This window comes from Gavialis gangeticus, unplaced genomic scaffold, assembly GCF_001723915.1.
Source record: "Gavialis gangeticus isolate Ggan-Ray unplaced genomic scaffold, GavGan_comp1, whole genome shotgun sequence".
NCBI lineage: Eukaryota > Metazoa > Chordata > Crocodylia > Gavialidae > Gavialis > Gavialis gangeticus.
In genome coordinates this window covers 10167035-10193120 of record NW_017729019.1, presented here as the reverse complement: position 1 = coordinate 10193120, position 26086 = coordinate 10167035, and the positions used below count along the sequence as shown (strand labels likewise).

At 51.1% G+C, this 26086-nt stretch overlaps 1 protein-coding gene across 2 annotated transcripts in view; it reads left to right on the top strand.

Moving 5' to 3' along the window:
• The window catches only part of PLXNA2 (plexin A2), a 361775-nt gene that overhangs the window by 82825 nt on the left and 252864 nt on the right, over nt 1-26086 (top strand). For both annotated transcript variants that reach the window (XM_019514044.1, XM_019514043.1), the window contains 2 exons: nt 3223-4498; nt 6234-6416. In XM_019514044.1, coding sequence (XP_019369589.1) covers nt 3311-4498; nt 6234-6416 — 1371 coding nt within the window. In that variant the 5' untranslated portion in view covers nt 3223-3310. The remainder of the gene's footprint in view (nt 1-3222; nt 4499-6233; nt 6417-26086) is intronic.

The window sequence follows — 26086 nt, the reverse complement described above, 5'->3', positions numbered from 1 at the left end:
CCAGCTGAATGCAGTATATCAGACTTAACTGATCTGGGTCAAACCGATTTATGCAATGTCTATCCCAGACCCCTGGCTTTCCCCAGTGATGCAGGTTTTCTCGCGCTGGTGTGATGGCATCAGTGCAAGCTCCTCGCACAGGAGTGCAGTCTTGGTGCATATCAGTTTGCACCACGGCATCTCCCCACTACCCCACATTAGTGTAAGTTATGGATTGCGTTGGCGCCATGTGCCTGTGTGCTGGGGGGATTGTACTGGCTAACTGTGCTTAGGTAGCCACAGTGATGACCAGCACGGTGGGTGGCAAAGCCTATTGGTAGGCAAACTGGGCTTGTAGGCAGTGCTAGTCTAATCGGTAGCATAACCATTGCAGAGTCGGTTTTGGCTCTGATATGTACAAGCTTGAGCCAGCTTTTCTCAGCATCTTTCTTTCCCCCTGTGTAAAATCAGGTGCAGGACGCTTGCCCCGCTCTGCAGAGTGTGCTAAGATCTCAGAAAAAAACATTGGGTCCAAGTTGAGTGAAAAACCTTGTGTGCTGCAGTTGCTAGAAGCATTATCCCCAGCCTTTGCTGCTAGTGCTTGTTGTTTTTTGGTGATGTGCCTCTGGGCTGGACCTCACTACCTGGCCTGCTGCTGCCTTCCCTCCTTCCTTTTTTCTTCAGCCTTATCCTACATTTTAATCTTGGATTGCTCCAAACAGGTTTACACTGAGCAAATGGGCAGTGGGCAGCTCTTGGCTGGTGGGGCTGAAGTCTTAGCGTGGTGCGCTGACGGGGCTGGCTGCTCCAAAGAGGCAAGTCCCGAGCTGTCAGACAAGCCCGTCCTGCTCCTGGGTGTCACACTAAGGTTGTGGAGCACTTCACTTCTGGCATTGCTCCACTGCCATTTAGTACCTGGGGTTGTGTGTGTTGACAGCTGCCGTTGAATTAAGGGACTCATTCCAGAGAGTCGTTTTGTTGGGCTCTAGGCCCTGTCTGTTTTGAGAAAGGGGCCAGCATCTGTCACAGATATCAACCCAACATGCACAGGAGTCGTGGGGAGCCAGTTCACATTTAAAAAAAACAAACAAACAACCCAGTGGCCAGGCTCGAACATGTTGCCTTCATGATACGCCTGGCAGGTGATTTGCTTTGGGAATCCAGCTACTAGCTCCTTTTGTTTGCCATAAAACCCAAGCAGTTGCATGCATTTTGTCATCCCAAGGCCCCTGCATAGGAGGGAGGCAGGGATCATCTCCAGTTTGAGGCATGGGAAAGCTAAGTGACTTGCCCAAGGTCACCCAAGCGGTCTGCAGTTGAACTGGGAACTGAACCTGCATCTCCCAGTCCCAGCCCCTAACAATTTCTTTCCTAGTCATGGTACTGGGCTGTTTGCACCAGGCTTCAGCTTTAGCCAGCAGAAGGAGCGCTGGCCCCTACACGGCCGCGGCCTCTCCTCATTCGGCTTTTGTGAGACGACTTGCGGCCAGCACGCTGTGCCACGACCGCGGTGGTCACGAAAGGGGACCTTTGCTATTGCTACCGAGCCCACTACTGCATGTTCAGGTTGTTCTGCCACTGCGGGGCTGCACCAGGTAGCTTTTTGGTTCACCCTTTCCCAAAGGCAAAGCGTGCCAATGCCCCTCTCTGCACCTCAGCTCTCCAGCTGTAAAATGGGGAGGATGCTTCCCTGGCCCCTCCGCTGTGCACGTTGCATGCTCCTCGGGCCAGGGGCTGAATGGGGGCCCCAGAACCTTCCATTGCCCCTTCAGCAGCGCACCCGCTGCAGAGGCTTGGGAAGGCACCGTGGGACTGCAAGGGCTCAGCAGGTCTCCTCGCACCTTTCGCATCGTATGTGGGATCATGAAGCAAAGGACGCTGCAGAGCAAACGAAACCTATCCAGGTGCCAGCCCAAACCCCCCTGCTCGGCCTCCCTGCGCTGTGCTGGGTAGGCAGATGACCAGCTCTTGGGGGGTGAGCCTGCATCACCCAAACAAGATCCCGTCTCCTTGCGGAGGCTCTGGTGCGAGGGGGTCTTGACGAGGTGTGGGACGATTTCGGCGGCTCAAGGTTGTGTTGGTTTTAATTAGGTGTTCGGCGAGCGAGACCACAGGCAGCTCTTCGGCACCTTCATTTAGGGCAAGAGGAGGCTGGCTGCAGGGAGGGGTGGGGGGTCTGCACAGCCGGCCTCTGGTCACTCGGCTTGAGGGGTGCCCAGCGGCTGGGCCTAGAAACGTGCTGCAAACTAATCCCATTTGCAGAGGTGACCTGGTGCCATGCTCGTCCTGCCAACTTCCTGGTGTACATAGGCTGAGGAGCAGGTGCCCATGTCGCTTCTGCAAACGGGGCTTCGTTGCAGCCGCGTGGGTCCAAACTCATCCCGCTGCTCCTTTGCTTTCCTGTCTCCCGCTGTTTCCCATTAGTCTCCTCTGTGTCGTTCACCCCGCCTGCTTCTAGCACGTGCCGCCTTGGTGGTTACTTTTCTCCACATAGCAGAGCGTGGAGACCCAACATAGGTCTGTGGGCTCTAAAATGAGACAACTGAGCAAAAATAATCACCCAGAAATGCCAAGAGATCATGTCTGGGGCATGACTAAGAACAGTGGAAGTCTTGCAAAAACCACTTTGCTTAGCAAACTCGAGGGGCTTGCACAGGTAGGAGTCACGTCAGAGAAGCATCTGACTTTGTGAAACGGTTAGGGGTCCCCCAGGGCAAAAAGTGCTAAATTGTGCGATACTCTGCAGGGGGAAGGGGGAGGCAGCAGGAATGTAAAGCACCATTGCACAGATGGACAGGGCGCTTGCTTGAGACTTTTTTTTACACGTAAAGGCAAAATAAAATCCAGGTCCTTCCCTCCCTTCCAGTGCTGCATCCTACAGAGGGGGTCCCCTTAGCCAGGGGGGGCTGGCTGATGGCTGGGTGCAGCTTCCTTGTTGCAGGGCTGAGGATGGTTGTCCCCTCGGGCGTCATCAGGCTGAATGCTCAATGCAGAGCACATTATAAACAGTTAAAGCACATAACAAATTAATGCACGGAGGCAGAACCGAGTGGCAAAACAACAAGCCTGAACTGCTTACCAAAAAGTTAGGAGACCTGCTTAATTCTTGCTGGGCTTAGAGACGTCCTCGCTTTATCTCAAGGACTGTATAATTAAAAAACCTCCCTTGAATTATATCTTCAAGGCACTCCAGAGCTAATCCTCTGTCTCTGTTTTTGTGTTTGTTTTTTTTATTTCCTCCAGAAACATGTGAGGTACATTGCTGGGGCAAGCGACACGTACAGGGAGCCTGGAAGTTCACCCTCCCCTTCCTCCTTTCCCCCACCCCAGGATGGATCAGAGGAAGAACTGGCCTAGGACACTGGACTCCGACGGCTGGTCAGTGGCTTTTGTCGTCTTGGTTTTGGTCCTGCTTTCCCGGAGCGTGGCCGGCACTGCCCTGTTCAACACTTTCCACTCTGAGAACAGAGACTGGACTTTTAACCACCTGACCGTCCACCGGGGCACAGGGGCTGTCTATGTCGGAGCCATCAACCGGGTTTACAAGCTCTCGGGCAACTTGACCATCTTGGTGGCTCACAAGACGGGCCCGGAGGAGGACAACAAATCCTGCTACCCGCCTCTCATCGTGCAGCCGTGCAGCGAGATCCTGACCCTCACCAACAACGTCAACAAGCTGCTGATCATCGACTACTCGGAGAACCGGCTGCTGGCCTGCGGGAGCCTCTACCAGGGCGTCTGCAAGCTGCTGAGGCTGGATGACCTCTTCATCCTGGTGGAGCCCTCGCATAAGAAGGAGCACTACCTCTCCAGCGTCAACAAGACCGGCACCATGTACGGGGTGATCGTGCGCTCCGAGGGCGAGGACGGCAAGCTCTTCATTGGCACGGCAGTGGACGGCAAGCAGGATTACTTCCCCACCCTCTCCAGCCGCAAGCTGCCCCGGGACCCGGAGTCATCAGCCATGTTGGATTATGAGCTGCACAGCGACTTCGTCTCCTCGCTCATCAAGATCCCCTCCGACACGCTGGCCCTTGTCTCGCACTTTGACATCTTCTACATCTATGGCTTCGCCAGCGGCAACTTCGTCTACTTCCTGACTGTCCAGCCTGAGACCCCCGAGGGCGTCTCCATCAACTCGGCCAATGACCTCTTCTACACGTCCCGCATTGTCCGCCTCTGCAAGGATGACCCCAAGTTCCACTCCTACGTCTCTCTGCCCTTTGGCTGCGTCAAGGGGGACATGGAGTACCGCCTCCTGCAAGCCGCTTACCTCTCCAAGCCTGGCGATGTGCTGGCCAAGGCCCTCAACATCACCGCCCAGGAGGACGTCCTCTTTGCCATCTTCTCCAAGGGGCAAAAGCAGTACCACCAGCCCCCCGATGACTCGGCTCTGTGCGTCTTCCCCATCCGCACCATCAACACCCAGATCAAGGAGCGCCTGCAGTCCTGCTACCAGGGGGAAGGCAACCTGGAGCTCAACTGGCTGCTGGGGAAGGATGTCCAGTGCACCAAAGCAGTAAGGAAGCAGCCCTTTGCCATGGTTGTGTTGGAGAAATGCAGCCCATTTGTGCAGGAAATTAATCCCCCTCCTGGCACTGCTGGGGTGTGGAAGGGGCGGGCCTGGGGGTGTGACGCACCAGGCCGGGATTCGGTAGACCGGGTTTGCCATTCTCAGCCTTCCCTTCATGAGCCTGGAGAAGTTGCTTGATCTTTGTTCTTCAAAGATGAAACCGGGATAATAACGCTTTCTTACCTTCACCCTTCGTGTTATGAGCCGTTTGGTTATTATGGTGCTGGGGACCATACATGTCTAGTTAGAGAGATAAAAGGCACAGCTTGTTAGAAGCGTTCTGCTGTCTCCAGCTCCCGGTTCTGGCTCCAAACATCAGACTAACCTCAGGGAAGCCTTCCGCCCCATCCCACAGCAGGAGACAGAGTACAAACGTGCTGTCAAGATAAATGCAAATGACAGTGGCGCCTTGTGCCGGTATTTAGCTGGTTTCTTAAATCTTAATTCGTGTATAGATTCCTTTGGGGATGGCGTGGAAATCCTTGAAGATCCCTTCCACTGCTGTGAACTCTGTCCAGCTCCTAGCGCCCTGGGACTAAGGACTCATGGGGGTTAAATGGGGGAAACTGAGTCGCAGTGAGGTGAAGTGACTTGTGCAAAGCTGTGCAGTAAGTCAGTGGCAGAGATAGGAGCAGCCCCCTGGCTTCCTGGTTTTCAGTCCATTGCCCTGTCCTCTGGACCAGGAATGCTGCCCTGGCCACAGAGCCCAGGTACCAATTAGCCCTCTTGGGGCATTTCAGGGATGAGACAGCTTGGGTGAAGCAGATGAGAATCCTATGCTGCCATAGGAACGCCTCCTGGGTGTCCAGGGGGGCAGGTGGGCACCTCGCTTTGCGGGGCAGCCAGGCTGGCACCGTTCAGCAGCGTCACATTCACACGAGGAGTGTAATCAGGGGGCCTGGAGCCCGCCTGTTTGTACAAGAGGGAGGCGGCTGCTTCCCCAAAGGACCGAGTAGCACAAGGAGGAAATTGCAGCTTCCTCTCTGGGCTCTGAGTGCAGAGGCTGAGAGCAGACACCTGCATTTCCTTTGGCGAGCGCTTATGATCCCTGCCTTCCCGGGGTTGTAACAGCAACGCAGCCACTCCTGCAGGCTGCTTGCTGGTGCAAGGCAAGGGAGCAGGCGCCAGCTGCCTGATTCCCTGCCACCTGTACAGTGCCGAAGGGGGCAGGAATGGGCTTGGGTTTCTGGATGGGTTTTGACCTCCTGCCATGCTCTGAGCCGGGCTGGGAGTGGGCGTGTGGGTGCTTTGGGGCAGCTGAAGCCCAGCCATGTGACAGACCAGATCCTTTTGTAGTGGGGAGAAGACCCAAGCGTGGGGCAGGGGGAGAAAACTCAGAGCGGGGAGAAGCAAAAGCCTTAATGAATCTGTTGGCAAAGTCAGGGATCCTCAATAGCCCCACCTGTGCCGGTTTTCCTGGCAGCCATTGGGCATTTCATCCTCAAAAGCCTGAACCCGTGCAGGTGCCATGCTCCTGGGCCTAGATAACAAAGGGCAAGGAGTTGACGTTGTCTGGCAAGGTGGCTGAAAGAGACCCCGGTTGTGGATGGGACCCCATCGTGCGCTCGCCCGTGGGTTAGGGATGGGCTCCCAGTGCTACAGGAGCCTGCAAGCTTGGGTCTGGACTTTGCCATTGGCCTGGTCATTTGCTCACAGCTGCTCAATGTCTTGTCTTTTTCAGCCAGTCCCAATAGACGATAACTTTTGTGGGCTCGACATTAACCAGCCCCTCGGGGGCTCCATGCCGGTGGAAGGGGTGACCATCTTCACCACCAGCCGGGACCGCATGACCTCGGTCGCCTCATACGTTTACAACGGCTACAGCGTGGTGTTTGTGGGGACCAAGAGCGGCAAGCTGAAGAAGGTAAGCCAGATTCTGCGTCCCTGGAGTGACTTGCTCGGTGTCTTCTCTCCTCTCCTAATGCACTGCATATGCCAGATTTGTGCTGCTCCCCCACTTATTACTAGGGGCTTATGAAGTGGAAGGGGATAAAACCAGAGACTTTGGGTGTGGAAGGCACTTGAATTGGAGAGACAAAATTTCCTGCCGTCAGTGGAGGCAAATGGATGTCATTTTGCTCATTGTGCATTAGGACAGCTCAGGCTTTTGTGGAGAGTCAAATGTTGGGGCATGGCAAGAATATCTTTTCACCTTCTTGAGAAGTGATCTCATGCAGTGAGGCAGCACATTCACGTTGCACCAAGAAATGAAAGGTTTGGAGCTTAAAAAGTCTCTCTACTCCCACCCAAAGTTGAATGTAGTTGAGGTCTTGTCATTTTTCTGCGCTTCCAGGCAGCCCGTTTCTTCAAGAATGAGTAATGTTTGACCCCAGATGCGCACCTCGATGTTGCGTACTCTGGGCCAGCCACAGACACATTTGCTGAGTTAGCCCATGGTTTGATTATGGGCACCGAGGAGTGCGTGACTTGATCTGGGAACACACAGGGCCCCCAAAATTAGTTGAGCAGTCCTTTGCAATGTCTGTTTTGAATCCCGGTCTTGGGCAGCCACTTTGTTTATTTTGCATTTTCTTCTAAGTGAATTGTGGTTTGCCTCTGCGGATGGCACAACAGGAGTTAGTCTGGCACTGAGAAACTGGTTTGGATTGGAAAGAGGGAATGTGTTCAGAGGAAAGGGAACAAGAGCAAACCAGAGAAACTGCTTTCTACAGCAGGCTCAGACTCCCCTTGTCCTCTTTATGCATTGCCAGCAGGCTGCCTCCAATAGGCTTGAACTGATTGTGAATGATTCCTGGTCCATAGATGTTTCTCGAGCAATTCATCGCAAGCATTTTCCATCCAAAAGCAGTGCCAGTTTGCTTAGGGTATGTGGGTCACATGAACTTGCTTTTTTTTTTTTTCTTCGCCAAATCTTCTGATGAGTGACCTGGCTGGTAGGAACATTTGTGTGTATAGCAAATTTTCAATTCAGATGCACGCGTTGTTTTCGGACTCGGACCATGCAGCTAAGATTTGGTGACATCCATCCAACCCAGGAACAGAAAGAAACAATCTCAGCAAGGGCACACGCACATGGAAGGGAATTTAATTGTTGTGGGATGACAGCACAGTGTCAGGTGTACACCCCCTCTGAAGGGGGGGCTTCCTGCCCTTGCTGTTCTCCTCCTCGCCTCCACTGAGCTGCAGCCATCGCCCCCAAAGCTCCTGTGTCCTTGTCGTCTCTGGCTGGGGGGAGAGCAATGGCAGCTGGAAGAATTTCCTCTGAACACCACTCGGATAAAACATAGGGGCTTGCAGTGTTTCCAGGGTCATAAAATGTAGGCCTAGTTGACCTATCAACAGAGCATGAAGGTGGAGAGGTAGCTGATCCTTTGGCTGGTGTAAATCCCCACATCAAAGGAGCCACTGGGAGTTTACACTCTGGCCTATAGAGAGCAAATATGTAGGGGCTGGAAACCTTTAACACCGAGATTGCTGAGGAGCAAAGGCTTGGTAAGGACAATGCCAGGAAGGTACTGTGTTGGCTTCATCCTAATTCGTGGTCACCCAGGATGTGCTTGCATCAGGAGGACCTGTTTCTCTCCATGTCAGCTCCGGCACCACCTCTGCTCTGCAGGGAAGGCTGTGAAGGTAGGAAGGCCTTGGGTATCCTCTGGTGCTGGTGACAAAGTGGCTGATATTGGCAGGACTTCTTCTTGCTGGAGGGCTGTGAATGAGTTAACTTGCTGCCTTCAGAAGCTAAGCCTAAGGGCAAAGCCACATTGCTTCTCTCTGCTGCCCCTCACCTCCCACCCTTGCCATAGACCTCTGGGTGATTGATTGGCCCTGGAAGATAAAATTCTTTCCTGTTTGCATCACAAAAGCAGGGCTAGTTGCCCAAGGCAAAGAAATATCCCATGTTCCTTTCCTCTCAAAGGAGCAGGAGGTCTTGCCTGGCCTTGTTACTGATCTCCCATCAGACTGGGCTTTTCCCTCCTCCTAATGAACAGGTTGCAAAGCCCAGCATTAAGCTGGCCAAATCCATTCATTTGGCTCTGCCTGCTGAATGAGATCCTTAGTAGTATCAGAGCGTTAGCTCAGAAGCTGCGGCTTTACGTTAGCATGGGCATGCGGCAGGGATCCTGTCCTGCCTATGGCATTAGGCACTGGCTGGCATCCTGTTAGCCCACAATAGTCAGAAGGCACCTGAGTCCTCCCCAGCAGGGTTGTTTTCCCCCTGATAATGCAGGAGCTAATGAATATCACTGCACCTTTACTACATCACCATCATCCTTGCTATTGATTTACATGGGAGTGGCAACTCAGAGGCTCAGTTAGGACCTGGGCCTTGAATACTGCGGTGTAGACAAGTAATGAGTAAGAGCATCCCTGCCTTTCTGCATCCTTTATGACAGCATGGCACATCATGTGAGCAGAACAGAGGGACAAGGTGGGGAAGTGCAGGAGGCCGAGGTACCCAAATAACCAGGTCTGAACAGAAAAGCGGAAGTCACAGCTCATTACTCATGTCCCCATTGCCAGCAGAATGATGGTTATGGTTATCCACGTATCTGTCTTGCAGGACCTCAGCCCAGCCCTTGTTTGTCGGCCCAATTTTATGCTTGTCACAGTATTTGTACCTCTCTGAATCCAAACATCTGTCTTGTATCAGCTGTTTGGCAAGGCACGGAGATTTTCCAAGTAACTTAAGAAATGCCCACATTTGGCAGGGGGGCTTAAAAGTGGCCCCAGGCTACCCATTCCCTATAACACCAAGGGAAGACAGGGGGGTAAAGTAATTGATTGCAGGCTGTTCTGTCTGGTGTCCTTAAGCAACAGAGAATTTGTCCCTCTACTTCCCAGAAAGATCCAAGGACAGGCAGATAGTTGGGTTGGATGTCTGCATTATTTTGATCGCATCATTTCTTAATACTTATTCATCTCTGTACAAGTGCTGAATAGCAGTAAATGAAGCACATCCCTGGCTCCTCATGAGTTACCAAGGGGTAACATCTTGAAATGTGAGCCACTCTACCAGGTGTATCCGTCTGTGCTGCACCCCTGCATGCCGCCGGGCGCTGACAGAAGCTCCTGGGCATTTTGTAGCAAAAGCAATTAGACAGGCCCCCTGGACAGCAGATTGCAAACACGGGTGATGTCAGGTTCCCAGCCAGCCCCTTACTGTTTACTGCGTGGGGTGGGTGGGGGTGTGATTCACTTAAGATAGTTAAAGCAAACAGCTTGCGCCTGCATGTTGGGCATTTAATGTATTGAGCGGGCTTGCGTCCCATTAATTATGTAGGATTACAGAAGAAGCGTTCTTTCCGGCATGCTTTAATCCCTCGTGCCATTTATACAGCGGGGACCTTTTAAGCATCTACGGTTTGGATGCAAAGTAAATCTATTTCTGTTCATTTGTTTTGCTCCATTAGCGGGAAGTGGCTGAAGCGTCTCGGTGGGTGGGTGGGTGTGCACGCGAGTGTGTGGAGGAGAGGGCTTCCACTTTTACCTGTCATTTGATCTGTTAGTAAACAGGTGCTGAGAAAATTGGCTCTGGTCTCCCCTGAGTTCATTCCAGATACCTGATAGAGTCGAGCCTTTTGTGACATCTAATTTGGTAGCACTGCCCCTTATCCTCTCTTTATGCCTGCCTCTGGAGACCCGTGGTTTGCAGTCACATGCATTGCATGGTGAGGAGCAAGGGTCTCTGGGGCAGGAGGCACCTCTTGGCAGCTTTGGAGACTGCATGCGTCTGAGTCTGCCGTGGCAGAAACCAGGGAGGGGATTATTGTGCTAATTGTAGGGGAAGGATGAGGAAGCAGAGGAACTTATCCTCCATGCACACCCAATGTGGAGGGGTCTCCAGGACTGCACTCCTGCAAAAAAAAACAAAAACAAAGACCAAACCCAATGCACCCCCAAAACAGTCCAGCCTGCTTTCCCCATTCCCTTAATTGCAATAATCCCAAAGAGATTCCCTACATCCAAGAACAGCTTTTGAGGTGGAGCCGCCTGTGCATGTCTTATTGAGAGACGCAAGGTTTGTTGATGTGAACTCTTGCCTGTGTCTTGTTCTGGACCTCAGCCCTTCCCTCCCCCCTTCCCCCAGATTGATTACGCTGCCATCTGAGCAGCTCCCTTGGACCGTGCATGGCCCATTAGGAAGCCCTGGAATGTTTATGGGAAATGCTTCACGCTGCCAAGTTCTGGGATTTTGTTAACAGAGATGGGCCAGGGGGAAAACAAATAGCTCAATAGAAGGGGAGGGAAGGAGGCATGTCCATTCATTTCCTCGACAGGAGCCAGGACTGCCCAGGATCTGCTTTCACAAGCGCAAATGGTCTCAAAGGAAGAAGACCCTTTTGGTTTTTTGAGGTTTCAGATGCAGCTAGATCTGGTGAAGCTTCCTGGCCCACCTACAGAGCGCAGCATGGAAAAATACAACCCAGAGCAGAAAGAGAAGCCAGGCGGCCTGAGCAGGAGCTGAGAGCGCAGTGGCTTGTGGTACTGAGGTGACCGCACCTTTTGTTCGTCGGGGAAGTCGGACATCTTCCCCGACTTCTTTTGTGACTTTGGCTAAGATGTTATAGTTGTGAAAACAGTGGGCACCGAGGATGGTCAGCACTGCTGGGAATCGGACCATGGACACTTAATTTTTCCACCTGTAAAAACAAGCTCATTACAGACGTGTCCACCTTGTCAAGTGTCATGAGGTCTGTCTGTGAAAAGTGCCACATACCTGCACATATTATGCTTCCTTACTTGTGCTGTTACCTTGGGCCAGTAGCAGCCAAAAGAGATGACCTCCCTATAGCCATCGGGTTGATGTAGCTGGTTGTCTCAGTCTCTTCCTTTTGCTGTGCAGAGACCTCTCCAGAGGAAGGGATTTGGGGAGCTAGCTATGAAACTTTCTCCATTTGTGTGTGCTTCTCTTGTGAGGCTCCGTGGTTCAGAGCATCACCGTCTCTGGTCAGTGTCCTTCATCCCATGGGTTAGTCGCCTCTGTTTCCAGTAGTTTGCCTGCCTTTGTCTCTCTAGCTGGGCCTCTCTCCCCAAAGAGGACAAGGTCCCTAAACTCTGCACCTCCCAGCCACAATCGGTGCCCATAAGACTAGGGAAACCAGTTTGCTGGAGTCGCTGAATCAACTCAGCCTGACTGCAGAAAAGGACCTGCGGGTTACAGCGGACAGTAAGCTGAATAGGAGCCAACAGCGTGCCCTTGTTGCCAAGAAGGCTAATGGCATCCTGGGCTGCATTGGTAGGTGTGTTACCGGTAGGTCAAGGGAAGTGATTCTTCCCCTCCATTCAGCACTGATAAGGCCAGACGTGGAGCACTGGCCTCCCACTACAGAAAGGATGTGGACAAATTGGAGAGAGTCCAGCAGAGGATGACAAAAATGGTTGAGGAGCTGGGGGACATGACTTAAGAAAAGAGGCTGAGGAAACTGGGCTTACCTAGTCTGCAAAAGAGGAGACCGAGGGGGATTGAATAGCAGCCTTCAACTCCCTGAAGCGGGTTGAAAGAGGATGGAGCTGGATGGTTCTCGGTGGTGGCAGATGACAGGACTGGGCTCAAATTGCAGCAAGGGAAGTTTAGGTTGGCTATTAGGATTGGGAAGAATTTTCTCACTATGGTGATGTAATTGGGTGTGCTTGGAGCAGGGGTTGGACTAGATGTGGCGTCCGGCGTTCCCTTCCCACCCTCATTTTCTATGATTCTATGGCTGCTTTCACCAATGGATGATTATCCCTGGCTATTTTTGACCAGACCCTTTGAACTTGATATCTGGGACAGAGTTTGTGTCTCCCACACTTGGCTGGCTCCTGCTGGTGTTAAGGTCCCTAACCCTGCTGTCCTTACCACTCTGTTGTGATCCTTACAGGATATTGCAAGTCCCTCAGCTATTCACCTTCCTCCTCCCCCCTCCTTTGCCCCTTCGAGCAGCTACCACTTCAAGTGACTTTTAAAGAGAGAAGAGATTTTTTTTTTTTTGTCTCCTCTGGAACCGAGCACTTAATGCCGCATCCCCTGTAATGAGATTGGCTCATTTCCCAGACTCCTGCTAGCAAGCTTGCTGTTTGTTTTGTTGCTTTTATGAGCCCTGCGGGGTCCTGCAAGCTGGGCATTGGGAGCTGGGGAGGACCAGCAGCGGGCATGGTCTGTGGGGAGCCTACAGTTGACGCTCAGCCTGCTGTGGGAGGGGGGTTGCGACGAGCCTCGCGAATGCAGGACGCCTGGCATGGAGAAGGGGATCGCTTTGAAGCCAGGGGGAGAAGCGCTATTTGGCAACCGTCTGCAAGGTTTTTGTGGCGCCAGGTGGACGGGGACTTGCGACCACTTCATCATGTAACGCTGCACTGTTCGTATCAAGATCTCAGAGCTCGGTGATGACTTCCCAGCCCTCCACATCTCATAGTATCACCCTGCGTAGAATGGGATAACTTGCACGCAAGTCGAAGGGGCTTGCTGTGTGGTTTCAGGCCTTCGGCTCCCGCTGACTTCAGGCAATGCAGTGCTCAGCATCTCAGAGGTTCAGACCAGTAAGCAGGTCACAGTTGTGTCTTGGGAGAGACCCAGATGACCCCCAGTGGCATGTGTGTCGCTCCCCCTGGTCTGACCGGCAGCCCATCCGTTCTCTTCTTGGGGCTTGCAAGATCTCCCTTTCCATATGCCTAGATGGAAGTGGTGGTCCTTGACACTTTTTTTTTCCTGTGGTGGGCTCATGATGTGGGAGCAGCCTTGTTTCTTCCTATTGATCACAAGTGGGAAGAATCCTGGTAGACATAACAGGCCTAAGAGAGCAGTGAGCTTCAGCATAATCCTCAGCCCTAGGGAGGTGAATGTAGACGGGCAAAATCCAGTTGTGCCTTCTGCCCCTTTCCTTTCAAACGGCACCAGGCCCAGAGGGTTTTGTACAAGGGCTGCCCTTGCCAAGCGTGCCATGCCTCCGTAGAAGCTCGCTGTCTGGAGAACAGTGCTCTGCTAAGCGCTTCAGGTGGCAGGGGGTCGTCGGATCAGGCTTTCCAGTAGCACGCGAGCAGAGGTTAGCTTTAAAAGCTCTCTCTGCAGGCGTGAGTCATGGGAACACATATTTAAAGGGCTGGGCACAATTGAAGCCTAACTAATTTAATCCCGCTGCATCTGGGTTTCTGGTTACACCGCCCCAGCTGGCGGTTGCTCACCCTTCTTTCCACGCTTCTCCAGTTTGGTACAGCAAGCCTTATCGGGATCAAGGCTCCTTTTATTAGGGTGGGCCTCGTAGGCATTTTGCAGTGTGATGCGGTTAGTGCTGGTGGTTTTGTGGCTGCTGGGGGGGGAGGCCTTTCTGGATGTGCGCTAGCTTGTGTGCACAGGGCATGGGCGTCCTTCACGGCTGGGGAGCAAGGAGCATCTGGGATTTTGCACCCAACTGGCAGCTTTAGCGAAGCGAAATGCAGTAAGCAGGGTTCAGCTCACGGCGGAGTTACGGGTCCACATCACACAATTGGCACTAGCTGCCTTCTGTGCTAGCAGTTGTATCGGGGAGGCCAAGGAGTGAAGGGTCTCTGGAGAGGGGCTGCCCCTTCCTGCTGCTAGCAGCTGCCTCTCAAAGTCAGGGCTAAGGCAAGGTGTCCTACCTTGTGCCTATCCTGTGGATACTAGGGGGATTGGGCTAGCTGTGTCTGAGCCCGACTCCTTCCACGAACAGTCAAGACCTGCCGATCCATTTGCCTGGCTGCCCTTTACCCTGGGATGCTGGAGCATGTGAGGGGCGGGGGTGGGGGGTGAAAATCTCCTGCTAATTAACTGACAAATCTGTTTTTTCCCCCAAAACTTGTGCCCGTTGTCTTTAGGGTGCGTTAACACAAGTCTGATTAAATCAGCTCGCTTCTTCCCATCTATCCTCCGCATTCATCCGTGCATGGCTTGCCTCTGGGAAGGGACCGCAGTGAAATCCGTGCCATTTAATGCATGGCACATCACTCTTCTTGTTTTCACGTTGGAACCCCTTCTTCCCCTGCACGCTTCCCACAATGCACTAGGACCAGCCCATTATCCCATGGATGGTTTCCAGCAGACTCCTATTTTTGAGGGCCATTGTTCCCCGGGAGCTTTCTTTAAGTGCGTACAAAGCAAACGTGCTGATGAGGCCAAGACCTACTGGATAAAGCACGGGCACTTGGGAGTCTATTCTCTGAGCATCTTGGTAGTCCAAAGTCCCTTTCAAAAGGCCCCTGCTCCTGATGGGGGCAGGGGATTGTATTAAAGATTAGAACCATTCAGAAGCCTGGTTTCCTGGAATAAAGCGATTTCTATCAAGCAAAATTAGAAGAGACATTAATGCAACAGTTAACAGCAACCAACTGCTGGGGGGGAATGCGTCGGCTTGCTTGTTCTGTGTTTACGGGCCTTATACAATTCCATCAATATTGATGCGTGATGGCTTTGATTTTGACACTAATCATTGCTATGAATTAAATTTGCAGCCATATAATTAGGATTGCTATTAATAGGGCCTCAAGCTACGCGCTGCTGTGCTAGTTGTCTTTTTTTTCCTGATGGAAAATGGCATCCTCAGAACTCGGCTAATGCGGTTCGCCTGGTAGATGCTGAGACTGATGTGAAAATTATACTTTCTATATTTAAAAGGGACTTCTAATATGCATAGTTACACTGGGCCTCCTCGTGAAGTTCCCTGATTATGGAGTATGAGAGTGGGGCCAGCTCTCCACTTCGTGTGGGCGTTGCATCTCCCTCTCTTAAAGCATGTCGCTGTGCATTTGAGTGAGGGGGAATCTGAGAACAGAAGAATAGGTACCTGTTTTCAGGGTTGGAGGAGGACTAATGCAGGCTCTTGCTTCACAATCTGTTGTTCAGCTGCCCTGCTGCTCACGATGCAAAATCTCCCTCCATCTCTTTATTTCCCCTCCATCCTGGGTTTGTTACCTTCTTTCCTTTGGGGTTGTATCCCTCACCGCTGCCTCCCCTGCTTTGGCTCAACCAGGTGAATGGAATAACTAGGGTCGCTGCATGGCTCGCCAGTGAGAATCAATCTTGTATTTCATCCCAAGAGGTGGTGTATCTTATTATATCTAATAAATCAGTGAAGTGCCCTTCATTCAGCTTGTCAATGGAGGACAGCGTTTGCGATCGAGGATAAATAAATGTCTCGGCGCTGTCAGACATGGAAGAGCAGGTGTATTATTTTGCCATCGTGCTGTTTATAACCACCCCAAGAAAAATGAGATTCATACGATAGCTTGCAGCCACGCCACCACTGCGTGTGATGATGCCAGCTAAGTAGGGTCAGAGGTGCTTAGATGCGTGAACGCCAAGGAAGAAGTGACAATGGGGAGCGGGCGGCACTAGCGATTCCAGTAATGACATTTTCTCTGCCCACCCTTTGTCCCAGCATGGTGAAATAGTGTGTGCGTGGTACCTCTGGAGATGCAAAAACACCTAATATCTTACTCATTATGGATCCTATAAGATTCTTTTCAGTGACAGAGCCTTTTTCCCTGGGCAATATGGGCAACTACATCTTGTCCATGCCTAAATCCACATCCGATCCTTACACTTCTGCATGTGATGGGATCCTTCACTTCTGGTCCTAAACTAGTGTGTTATTGCTGCCCCTTGGTTTTCTGTCCCGGTTGTAGTTACTTTTCCATGTTGCTTGTAGAGTGCTTTGGTATCTCTTGGAAGGAAAGGCACTGTGGGAACATTTGTATTGCTGGTGCTCAGGCTGTTTGTGGTTGCGCACGCTTTCGGTTGCTTTTCCCTGCAGACGGTCTGAATCCCCGACGCACAGCGCTGCCTGTGCTCCTTCGCCGTGACGGCTAATACTCTAGTCTTGTAAAGAACAGCGATAACTGATCAGATTACCCAGTCAGGGGAAAGGCGAACTTTTAAATGTGTTGTTTCTCCTTGGTGTGCGATAGTTTTATTCAGCTCGGCTGATTTAACTTGTGCCATTAGGAGGGAATAAAATCGGCCTTTCGGAATGAAACATGCACCAGAACCTGGCCTTATCTGGCTCCGGTCTGTGGATGGTGATCTTATCCTTTTAATTTACCCTTAATTATAGCCCACACACGGGCTCTGAGGCACTTCAGGAAAGAAGTGGTTGTATCAGTGTGCAAGGAAGCCACAGGGACTTCCAGCGCTTGCTGAAGAGATGAAAATGCTCCTTCTAGAGGAGTTGCCTGGTTGTCAGTGCAGATGTAAATGTTGGCTCCTTTATCAGCCCAGCACTTCTGAGGCCTGAATTTCAACCTGGGTGAGGCAGCCCTTTGTGTCCCTGATGGAAAATGACATGGCTTGACTTCAGTGCTCAGGTGTTTTACCAGTCAAAAGGGTGTCTTTGGCCAGCATCCAGTTGTCTACGTTGAATTGCTCTGACTGTATGGCCTGAACTCAGGGAAAATCTTTCCCCTCATCATAAACTCTCCTGCTGCACCCAGTCACCCACCTGCCTTATGCAGAAGGGCTGTTCTCAAGTCATGGCCCTTACAAATAAAGCCCCTGAGCTGTGCCCCTGCAGCCCCAGGCTCCCTGAGCTTTGCCAACGTCAGCCGCCAGCACAAGTTGGAGCCTTACTTTTTGATTAACAAGTGCATTGAGATATGTGGAAAAAAAAGAGCACAGTAGAAGGAAGCAACAATGAGTATTTTCAAGGCAAGTCAGAGCCATCGAGTCATAGTTCAGGGGAAGGCAGACTTCTCCATCTCCACTGAGGTGGTTATAATGCAAGCAAGGAAGGCAGAGAAACTGGAGGGCTTTCAGGATAAATTGTGGTGAATTCTCTCCTCCTTTGGCTCTTGAGTCGTGGCTTTGTAAAGAGGCTGCTGAGTGTTTAAAGGAGTCTCTGGGAAGCAGGGAAGGGGGAAGTGGGAGGCTGAAAACTCAGCCCTGCTTCACAACTTGCAGCCACTCAGCCTGGCGGGGCAAGGTGGAGATCGAAACCCTCCAGCTTGGCAGTATAAAGGGGTCGGCTTTTCTAAAGCTGCTCACTGCACGTAGCTTTGTACCTTCCTCTGAAGTGCTGCTTGGTCTCTTGTAAGCTAAGATCAAGCATAGGGAGTATCTGAAGTCCTGTCTAAAGAGTCTGGGATGAAGGATGCTTGCCTGTAGTATCTGGGGGCAGCCAAACGCTAAGCCCTCTGGGCTTGGGCCTGCAAGTCGGCTGCCTGCCAATGGATTTGGGAGCATCGGAAGCCCCCGGGCGATAGGTGTGGGATGGACGATGCTCGCAGGCTGTGGCATCATATGTGGGGTTTGGAATGATTGAGTTTCCGCCGGCTCAATCGATATGACTTTTGGAACGACTGAGTTCTACTCAACTGATATGATTTGGAACTGATTTGGGTAATTTGACCTGGAATACAAAGTGCATTTAAAAAAAAAAAAAAAATTGGGTACCAGCTTGCTGGAGATGGGGTGCAGGACTGGATGGGGCCTTGCTTTGACCTGGGTCAGTGATTACTGCAGTCCCGTGGGTCTTTCCATCTGCCCTGCTGTTTATTAGTGTCTGGTGCCCCCGGGACTCCTGGCCTCACCCATGGCCAGTCATTGCACCCAACTTCCTGCTAGTGCCATTGAAACGGGCACCATGTTATGACAATCTTTGTTCCACAGTGGTGCTCGGGCTGCTGTTGTACAACTGGCCATGCTTTTGCCTCCTCCCAGTGTAAGTCAGTTAGCTCTACTATAATTAAAAAGGATGTTGCCAGGCTGCTCTTCATCATTTTTAAGCCCATTCTCCCTGCTGCACCCCACTTGTCATCCTGCGCACTGATACTCATGCCTCTTGGATATTCAAAGCTGAACTATGTCCCCCTCTTAACCAATTTTTATTTCCTCCATTTCAGGTGATTGGTTCAGCAAAGTTCAAAGAAACTGTCAGGTTTTTCTATGGCTCGGAATAAAGTTTGCAGCAGCACACATGAGGGCAAAGGAGTTTCAAGGAGTATTGATCCTTGTATTTCAGGGGATGGGAGGCGTGTTCATGGCTCCCACTCTGGGTTGCCCTGCTCTGCCATAGCCAGGTGCAGGCAATAGCAAGAAGTGTTAGCTCCTTTTTACAGGCCAGAAATAAAGGTGGATTGCTGTAAATCTGACAGCTGTTGAGAGTCTCCAGCCTGCCAACACTGCCAGATGTCCACAGTAGAACAGGGCATGGTCTTTGGCTCAAAGTTTCACTTTTTCCCCCCAAAATGGGGGGGTAGGGGGAGGGACTGGTGCCACTGAAACATTTACCAGATTTGCTTCCGTTTCCCCGAGTGGTTTGTTCAGGTGGGGGGAGAATTCCCAGGAAGTTGAAATGCTTTCCTTTGGATGTTTTGGAAACGAAAGGTTTGTTTCCCAGGTTCTGAAATGACTTCTTTGGTTGAAAGTGCCTTTCAAATTACTGTTCAAATAATGGTTTCCTTTAAAATTTAAATAAATGAAAGAAGGCAGGCTGAGAACCTAAATGAAACTTTCCCAACTTTTCGGTTCATGCAAACATTGTGAAAAATTGACTCCCCCCAAAAATGTAATTCTCCCTTGGCTTTTCTGGAACTGTCAGCAAGCCAAAGCATCTGTCAGTCACACGGCTGTACCTACGAGTTCCTGGCTGTCTGCCGCGTGTGTTTGCAGCTCCCCTTCTCTTAGCACTTCCAGCTTTTTTTCCTTTCCACGCTGGTAAGGCTGTACCCAGCTTCTTGGATTTCTGTTTCGGCATCAAGAATTTTTGCTTTTTTTAGCATTTTTTTTTCTTTTTCCAAGAGCTCTCAACATTCCTTTTTGAGGTCAAATCCACATGAGAGCTGGTCTATTTGTGCAGGATTTTAAATCCCTGGGTGGCAAAAACACTGTGAGAAGACCATGTTATTTTAGCCCTATAAATGCCTCCCTAAGGCAAAAATGCCTGTGGAAAAAAACAAACGTAAATAAGAGAGGCTGAGGAATTCCAGCGCAGAGTCCTGTATGGTTTATTTGTGCAGGAGCCTGGGGCATTGGTGCGGACTCATTTGGGTCAAGAAACGATGGGAGAGATGAATGTGTGGAGCAAAGGGAGCCCTACGTGGGCAGGCTCTCGGAGGAGCTCAGCACCCAGCGCTCCCTTTGAGCACAGGAAGGGATGTCCTGCCATCATCTCTGAGTGCAAACACTGGCGAAAATCCGTCCACTTCAGCTGGGGTATAAATTAGGCTCTAAACTCCCTTGATGGCCACCAGAACCTCAATGGTCATCCTAGTCATGGCTGAGTGACTGCAGGGTATAGCACAAGGTGGTAAGCGCTTGCCTTGAAGAGATAAAAGTGCTCAGTTCCTCATCTGTCAATCGCACATTAACTGATATGGATACAAGAGTAAGGGGGGGAAGACCCACTAGTTTTCTCCTTTTCCTTCTCACTATACCCCTTTGAACTTAGGATATGCTTCAGAGCTAGGAAACGGTGTCCCACCTCAACAGAAATATGGTGCATGTGTGTGTATGTAATATATAAATATATGTGTGTGTGTGTGTGTGCGTCTACATATGTGTATATACATATATAGTGTGTGTGCATGTGCACACGCACACTCTAGCGGAAAGACTTGTTCTTCGTCTGGGTTGTTATTTTTGTAATTGCAGTGTTTGCTGATTTTTCAAAGAACTTGGTACAACGTATTTAGGTAAAAAAATATTGCGGATTTTTAAAGAACATAGTACAACGCATTTAACACTTAATATTTAATGTGGAGTGACATTTCAGGTGACATCCAAATGAATGATTTTTATTGCAGAACTTCTTCGTAAACAACGTTTGCGGTGTTTCCTGTCAGTGCCAGTATGTACAACCCTCTTCAACTACCAGCTCTGGAGCAAGCCATATATAACTGTCCATGTGAAATGCATTGCTCCCTTAACTAGTCACTGGGAGCCCCAAAAAGGGCCAAGTGAAAAATAATCCATTTATAATTTTCGTCAGGTAGTATTCAGTGATGTTGAAAGGTTTAGAGTAGCTGGGACCAGCCATTCTCAAGTTATAAGCGGGCAGACAGACATTTCATTTTGTGTGTGTGTGTGTGTGTGTGTGTGTGTGTGTGTGTTTTGGTGTGTGCACGTGTGTGTGTACGTGTGTGTTGGTGTGTGCATACATGTACCCTTGTGTGCACGTATATGCACTAGTGCATGACTGCCAGCATCCCCCTGGTAGCAGCAGAGCTCTTCCTTCCCGCCGGCTGTGGGGCCTGTGGTAAGCTGCAGAGGTTGGAGCAGGCAACAAGTTTTATCCCTGCTCTAACCCTGAAGTTCTGACGGCCCGTGGACGGCAGCTGTGTGACCACTGTCAGGCTGTGCAAAGCCACAGGTGTTTGTCACAACACTTTGAAGAGTACGTCCACCTCTTGCTGGCTACCAGCTTGACAGGTCTTTTATGCACAAGCTGATATTGGTACCTGGCGGGGGCATGGAAAGCCAGGGAGCACAATCCATGCGGGCATGGTGCAAAAGCAGTAGTGTGTTTGTGGCTAGACTTGCAGTTGTGCATAAGTCTGTTCAGCTGACTGGTTCCTTCTTTAACTTCTATTCATCCATTTGATCGAGTTTACTATCCATTATCGTTACAGTTATTTTTTGCCATTGGCCAGGGCAGTGGCAGCAGTGTGCAGAGAAATGTGTAAGCCAAGGTCTAAAATATTATGGGATTTGAGACAGCAAATTCATCACTTAAACGTCTGTTTGATATTTATGGCTGTGCTAAACAGGCCCGGATTGGATGCAGCCAGTCTGTGCATTAGTACTAGTCCATTGCGCCCTTTATGATGCATAGTCTGCCCCCCTCATCCCCCCCACACACACCTTTTTATTACTGTCCTTTCATTTCTGAAGGGAGCTGCATGAAATGGCACATGCCTACATTTCTTGGGTCTTCGGGGGGCTCTTTGCAGACAGCCCGGCACGGATAATAAACAATGAGAGAGAAACCACAGCACATGATGCAAAAACTCTCCGCGGCTGGAGATGGCAGGGGTCACAGTAATGTTGCCTTAGGGAAGTTCCTGGGAATACATGAATGAGGGTCACTCACTTTTTCTACCGGTGCAGGGGCACGGACAGGACTGGAGCATAGATGCAGGAAGGGGCAGTCTTCCCCTTGGCCTGAGAAGACAGCCATGCAGCTAGGGCAGGGTCAGGACTCTTGAGCTCTGTTTCCAGTTCCACCATTGATTTATTGGGTGACAGTGAGCAACTCAGTTACCATATTTCATGGTGTATAAGTTGAGGTTTGGAGCCAAAATATTTCCCTTTAAATTTCCACCTCGACTTATACAACGTATCAATACTTTTGACCCCCACCCCAGCGCTGCCTCAGCCTGACCCTGGCCCTGACCCAACCTGACCTTCACCTACCATGAGATGGCATCCCTGTCGGTGGAGGGTCCCGAGCGCGGCCTGTGGGCCTTGCCATCGCTATGGAGATGCTGCTTAGCCGGGCACCAAACCTGGCCCCATCCCCTTTCCCTGCCAGCAACGCTGCTTGAGCCACACCAGCCGAGCCCCAAGCCCATCCCTGCCCCCAGGTGCCCAGCCTGCAGTGAGGGCATGCAGGGGCCGGTATAAGTTGACTCCATGTTTCTGATCCAAAAAGTTTGGTCGACTTATATACCAGATCTACAAAAATCCTAACTTTTTGGATCAGAAAAATGGGGTCAGCTTATACACTGTGTCAAGTTGTGCATCGTGAAATATGGTAATCGTTCTCTGCCTTGGTTTACACCTGCATAAAGAGACGATAACAGTGTTCGGCGCTTTGGGAGGGTCAGTGGCTACCTCTGGAAAGGTAGGCTTTATGCCGTGGTGAAAGGAGCCGTAGGCATACGGGCAGGATCTCAAAGTGTGAGACTCAGGCTCCGGAGATGTGGTGTCACTGCCCCATCCACACTGCACACTCGGGTCCCCTGATCTGTCCAGACAGCAGTTCCCCACCTGCAAAACGGGGGCATGAGGCTGCTTTTCTCCCACCTGTCTCAGCCTGGTATAAGCTCCTTGGGTCAGGGGACTGTCCTGTACAGCACTGAGCACAGAGCCCCCCAGGCACCAACCACACTGCAAAAAGCAGTGATGGCAAACCCCAGACATCCTTCATCAAACACGGGAGTGATTCCTGGTAGGATGCAGACCTGCCTGCTGTGCAGTGGGAATGCTGTTAGTACCTTATTTATAGCAGGCTTTCCATGGTTTCTCCCCGTAAGTATATCGCTAAGCTTAGGATGCCTGAAACGAGCCAGTTCCACTCTATAAAAGGCGGCCTGTTTAAAATAAATAAATAAATATGAATGAATAATTGGCCAAGGGAGGATTTAAGATTCCTCTGACATGCAAACAGCAAAGCCCAGATACAAACAGCCGCCTGGGCAGGCCGGGATAATTAGTAAGTGGATTGCCAAGACTTGGCCCCATCATTGTGCTGCCTGCTCCTGCGCTGCCCCTTGCCCCCTCCCTCTGTTCTTTCCCTTCCTCTTGTTTGAGTTTATGTCTTTGCATCAAATAGATACATGCAGATGAAAGTGATGTGCATTTAAAATGAATGTACACATCATACTGCTTGAGATGCTAGCTATTATACAGGGTGGATTTTTTTGCGGTAAGCTACTAAATTATTTATTGTGCGCTGGGCTTTAATCTCATAAACCTGCCTGCAGGCCTTACGCGCATCAGCCTGAGCATTTGGTAAAGCACACAAGTCAAGCGGCACAAAGCACTCGAAGGACAGTAGGTTGTAATTGTTCATCTTACCTTGGCCTTTCCCTCCCCCCCATCAGCTCATTACAAGCAGTTGGGCCCATAGAGCAGGTACTCATTTGGCCATCACCACCTGTTTAGAAGTTGATTTGCCTCTGCTGCTTTGCAGAGGTCCCAAGAGCCAAGTGGCTGCGGTCGAGAGCAGTGAAACCCAGTCCCTGGAGCTGCTGAAAGTAGAGAGAGAAACAGGTGCTCTGATAAAACGAGTTCTTTTAGGTGAAAGTTTATGTGCGTCTAGCAGAGGATGCTTACCCTCCTGACTGACGAGGAAGGGGTGGCTGTGCGCTAGCTAGCAGCTCTAAGTTAACATTTGGGTGACTAATGCACTATTTGCTTTTGCTGGTCCTTCTGCACCCAGTAGCTTACCTAGGGTGGGAAGCCTGCAGCAGGCTTTTTTGCCTGCCCGGTTCTGTCTACGCCCCACAAGCTCTCCGAGAGCACAACCAAAACTCCCCACAATGGGAAACGCGCAGGCCAGCTCGCCAAAGTGGCAGGGCTTCTACATTCACAAGCGGACCCGCAGGCCTGGCTTACCAGCCTCCCGTCTGATTGCTGGGCATGGTGGTCCCGAGTGCAGAGGGGTTAAACGATTGCAAATGGCCCCAGAACATTTTTAATTGGGCAGCCACCATGAGGCAGGATCTGAGGAGCGGAGTCGCGACGTTGGCCGGACGCAGCGCTGCATCCAGCACTGGCTCATGCTCCCAGGCCAGAAGGAGCCACCGTTCTTGAAGTGCCACCGCTGCCTCCTGCAATGCCTCGGCCTCCTGGCGTGATGCCACCGGGCCTGAGCTCATTCAGCTCGTGACAGGATTCCCGTGCAGCGGCAGGGTGGGGGATATGCCATACATCCTCACGGAGCTCCTACTTAGCAGGCATTTCCTCTGTTTAATGGGCTGCTGGCTAGAAGTCACAGCCGCCGAGGAGCACAGTTCCCCATCGCTGTCCTCGTTATTCCCATAAGAAACAGAGTGCAAAGAGATTGACACTACCCAAACTCTGTTCCTGGTACGTGTGAACAGCCAGGGATGGATGGGAGGATCTTGCAGCACGTGAAAAGACTAAAAAAGCTCCACCCTCTCCATCCTTGGGGCTGATGATGAAGCTTGTAGGTACCTTTTGCCCTGTGGGTGTCTGGCACACTCGCTTCTAAAACGGGGATCTCAGCCATGACTCACACTCTCCATGTCCTAGCTGAGAACTCCCGATTGTGTCCAAGGGAAGGGTGACTTAATCGGAAGTATTGTGGTAATTCAGGAATGTATGAAATGCCTGCTGGCAGACGAGGTTCTTTCCGGAAATGTGATGTCTGTCATTAGATCAACTGGAGAGTTGGAACAATTGTTCTTTACAAGTTTTCAGGCACAAGCACCCTTCTCCAGGCATGGGGAGAGTCTGCTGGTGTTCGTGTGCTCTCTTGGGTGGAATATAGCTATAACCAGCACCCCTGAAAGGCCTGCTGCAGTCAGGCCTGAACGCTGATAATTAGCCCAACAAAGTGTTTAAGACCCGGCTGGACAAAGCTTTGACTGGGATGTAGTTGGGGCCGGTCCTGCTTGGAGCAGGGAGTTGGACTAGATGAGACCTCCTGAACTCCCTTCCAGCCCTTGTTTTCTATGATTCTGTGACTATCGCTCCTTTCCCTGCCTGTTAGTTAGGGATTGCATAGGTGGAAAACTTTTTCAGACCAAAGTGTTTCGTGTGCATACAACATTTGTACAGCGCCTTGCACGAGGATGTCCAGGTCCGCGACTACATGACAGCACAGCACAGCTGGAGACCTGGTGCGTTCCCTGTCCAGTGGGAGGTGTGTGGGCATGTGAAAGGGAGAGAAAGTGAGGCACTTCTTGCATGTGTGGGGGGAGAGCCCTGCTCCTCTTGCTGGCCCTGCCACTGGGAGTAAGCAGAGGGATGGGTTTGTAGGAAAGCCAGCAGGTCTCTAATGAGAGAGAAGAGTTTGGGGTACCCACGAGCTGCATGGTTCAGAAGGAGACTGGTAGCCAGCCTGTGTCACCACCATGCTCCAAGAAACACCTTTTCTCATAGTCCTGTGAGCAACTCCTGTCAGAAGTCACCGCCACTTGAATTAACAGTGTCAGTGTTCAGTCTCGGAGATGCCCAAACTCTCTTACTTGAAGGGATCCTCTGTGTCCCAGGCAAATGATATCACGGCCCTCTGCCTTGGCTTCCTTTATCTGTAAAGCGGTGTCTTCCCCGCGTCTCTCGAGGGAGTTGCGGCGATCAGTTGTCAGATTGAGCTGGTGGCGCATCAAGAATGCGTAGACAGTCGCTGCTCCCGTCGCTCGTGTGGCCAGTGTCTCAGGAGGTGTAAATCAGCTCACTTCCATTGACGTGGATGTGCCTGTCTGGATTGGTACCAGATGAGAACCCGGACTTTGTGTTTTGAGGCCAGAAGGAACCATTATGACTCCTGCATAGCCCAGGGCAGAGGCTTTCACTCTGCATTTCGGGATTCTGCCCTGCAAGCACTGTGCATTTAAGCAGTGTGAATGCACATCTCTCTCTCCATCCCCAAACAAGGTTGTGTTACCAGGAAAGCTGTTACTGGGACAGCTGAGATGACGACCTCCCTAGGCTCCCACACATGGCAGGACAGACTTGCTTGCTTTTTTTTTTCCTTTTTTTTTTTTTAAAGTCCCAGCAAATAAAAAAACACCTCTTAATTCAGAGGGATGTGGTACAAATAGAGCAGGTTCTGATTGGGGTTGGCTGATAAGGCTACTAAGAGGAGCTGGAGGGGGCAGGACCCAGACCAAATGGCATCTGTTAAGATCCCCTGCTGGATTAGGACTTACTTGGCTTTCCAGGGGGGCCTGGAT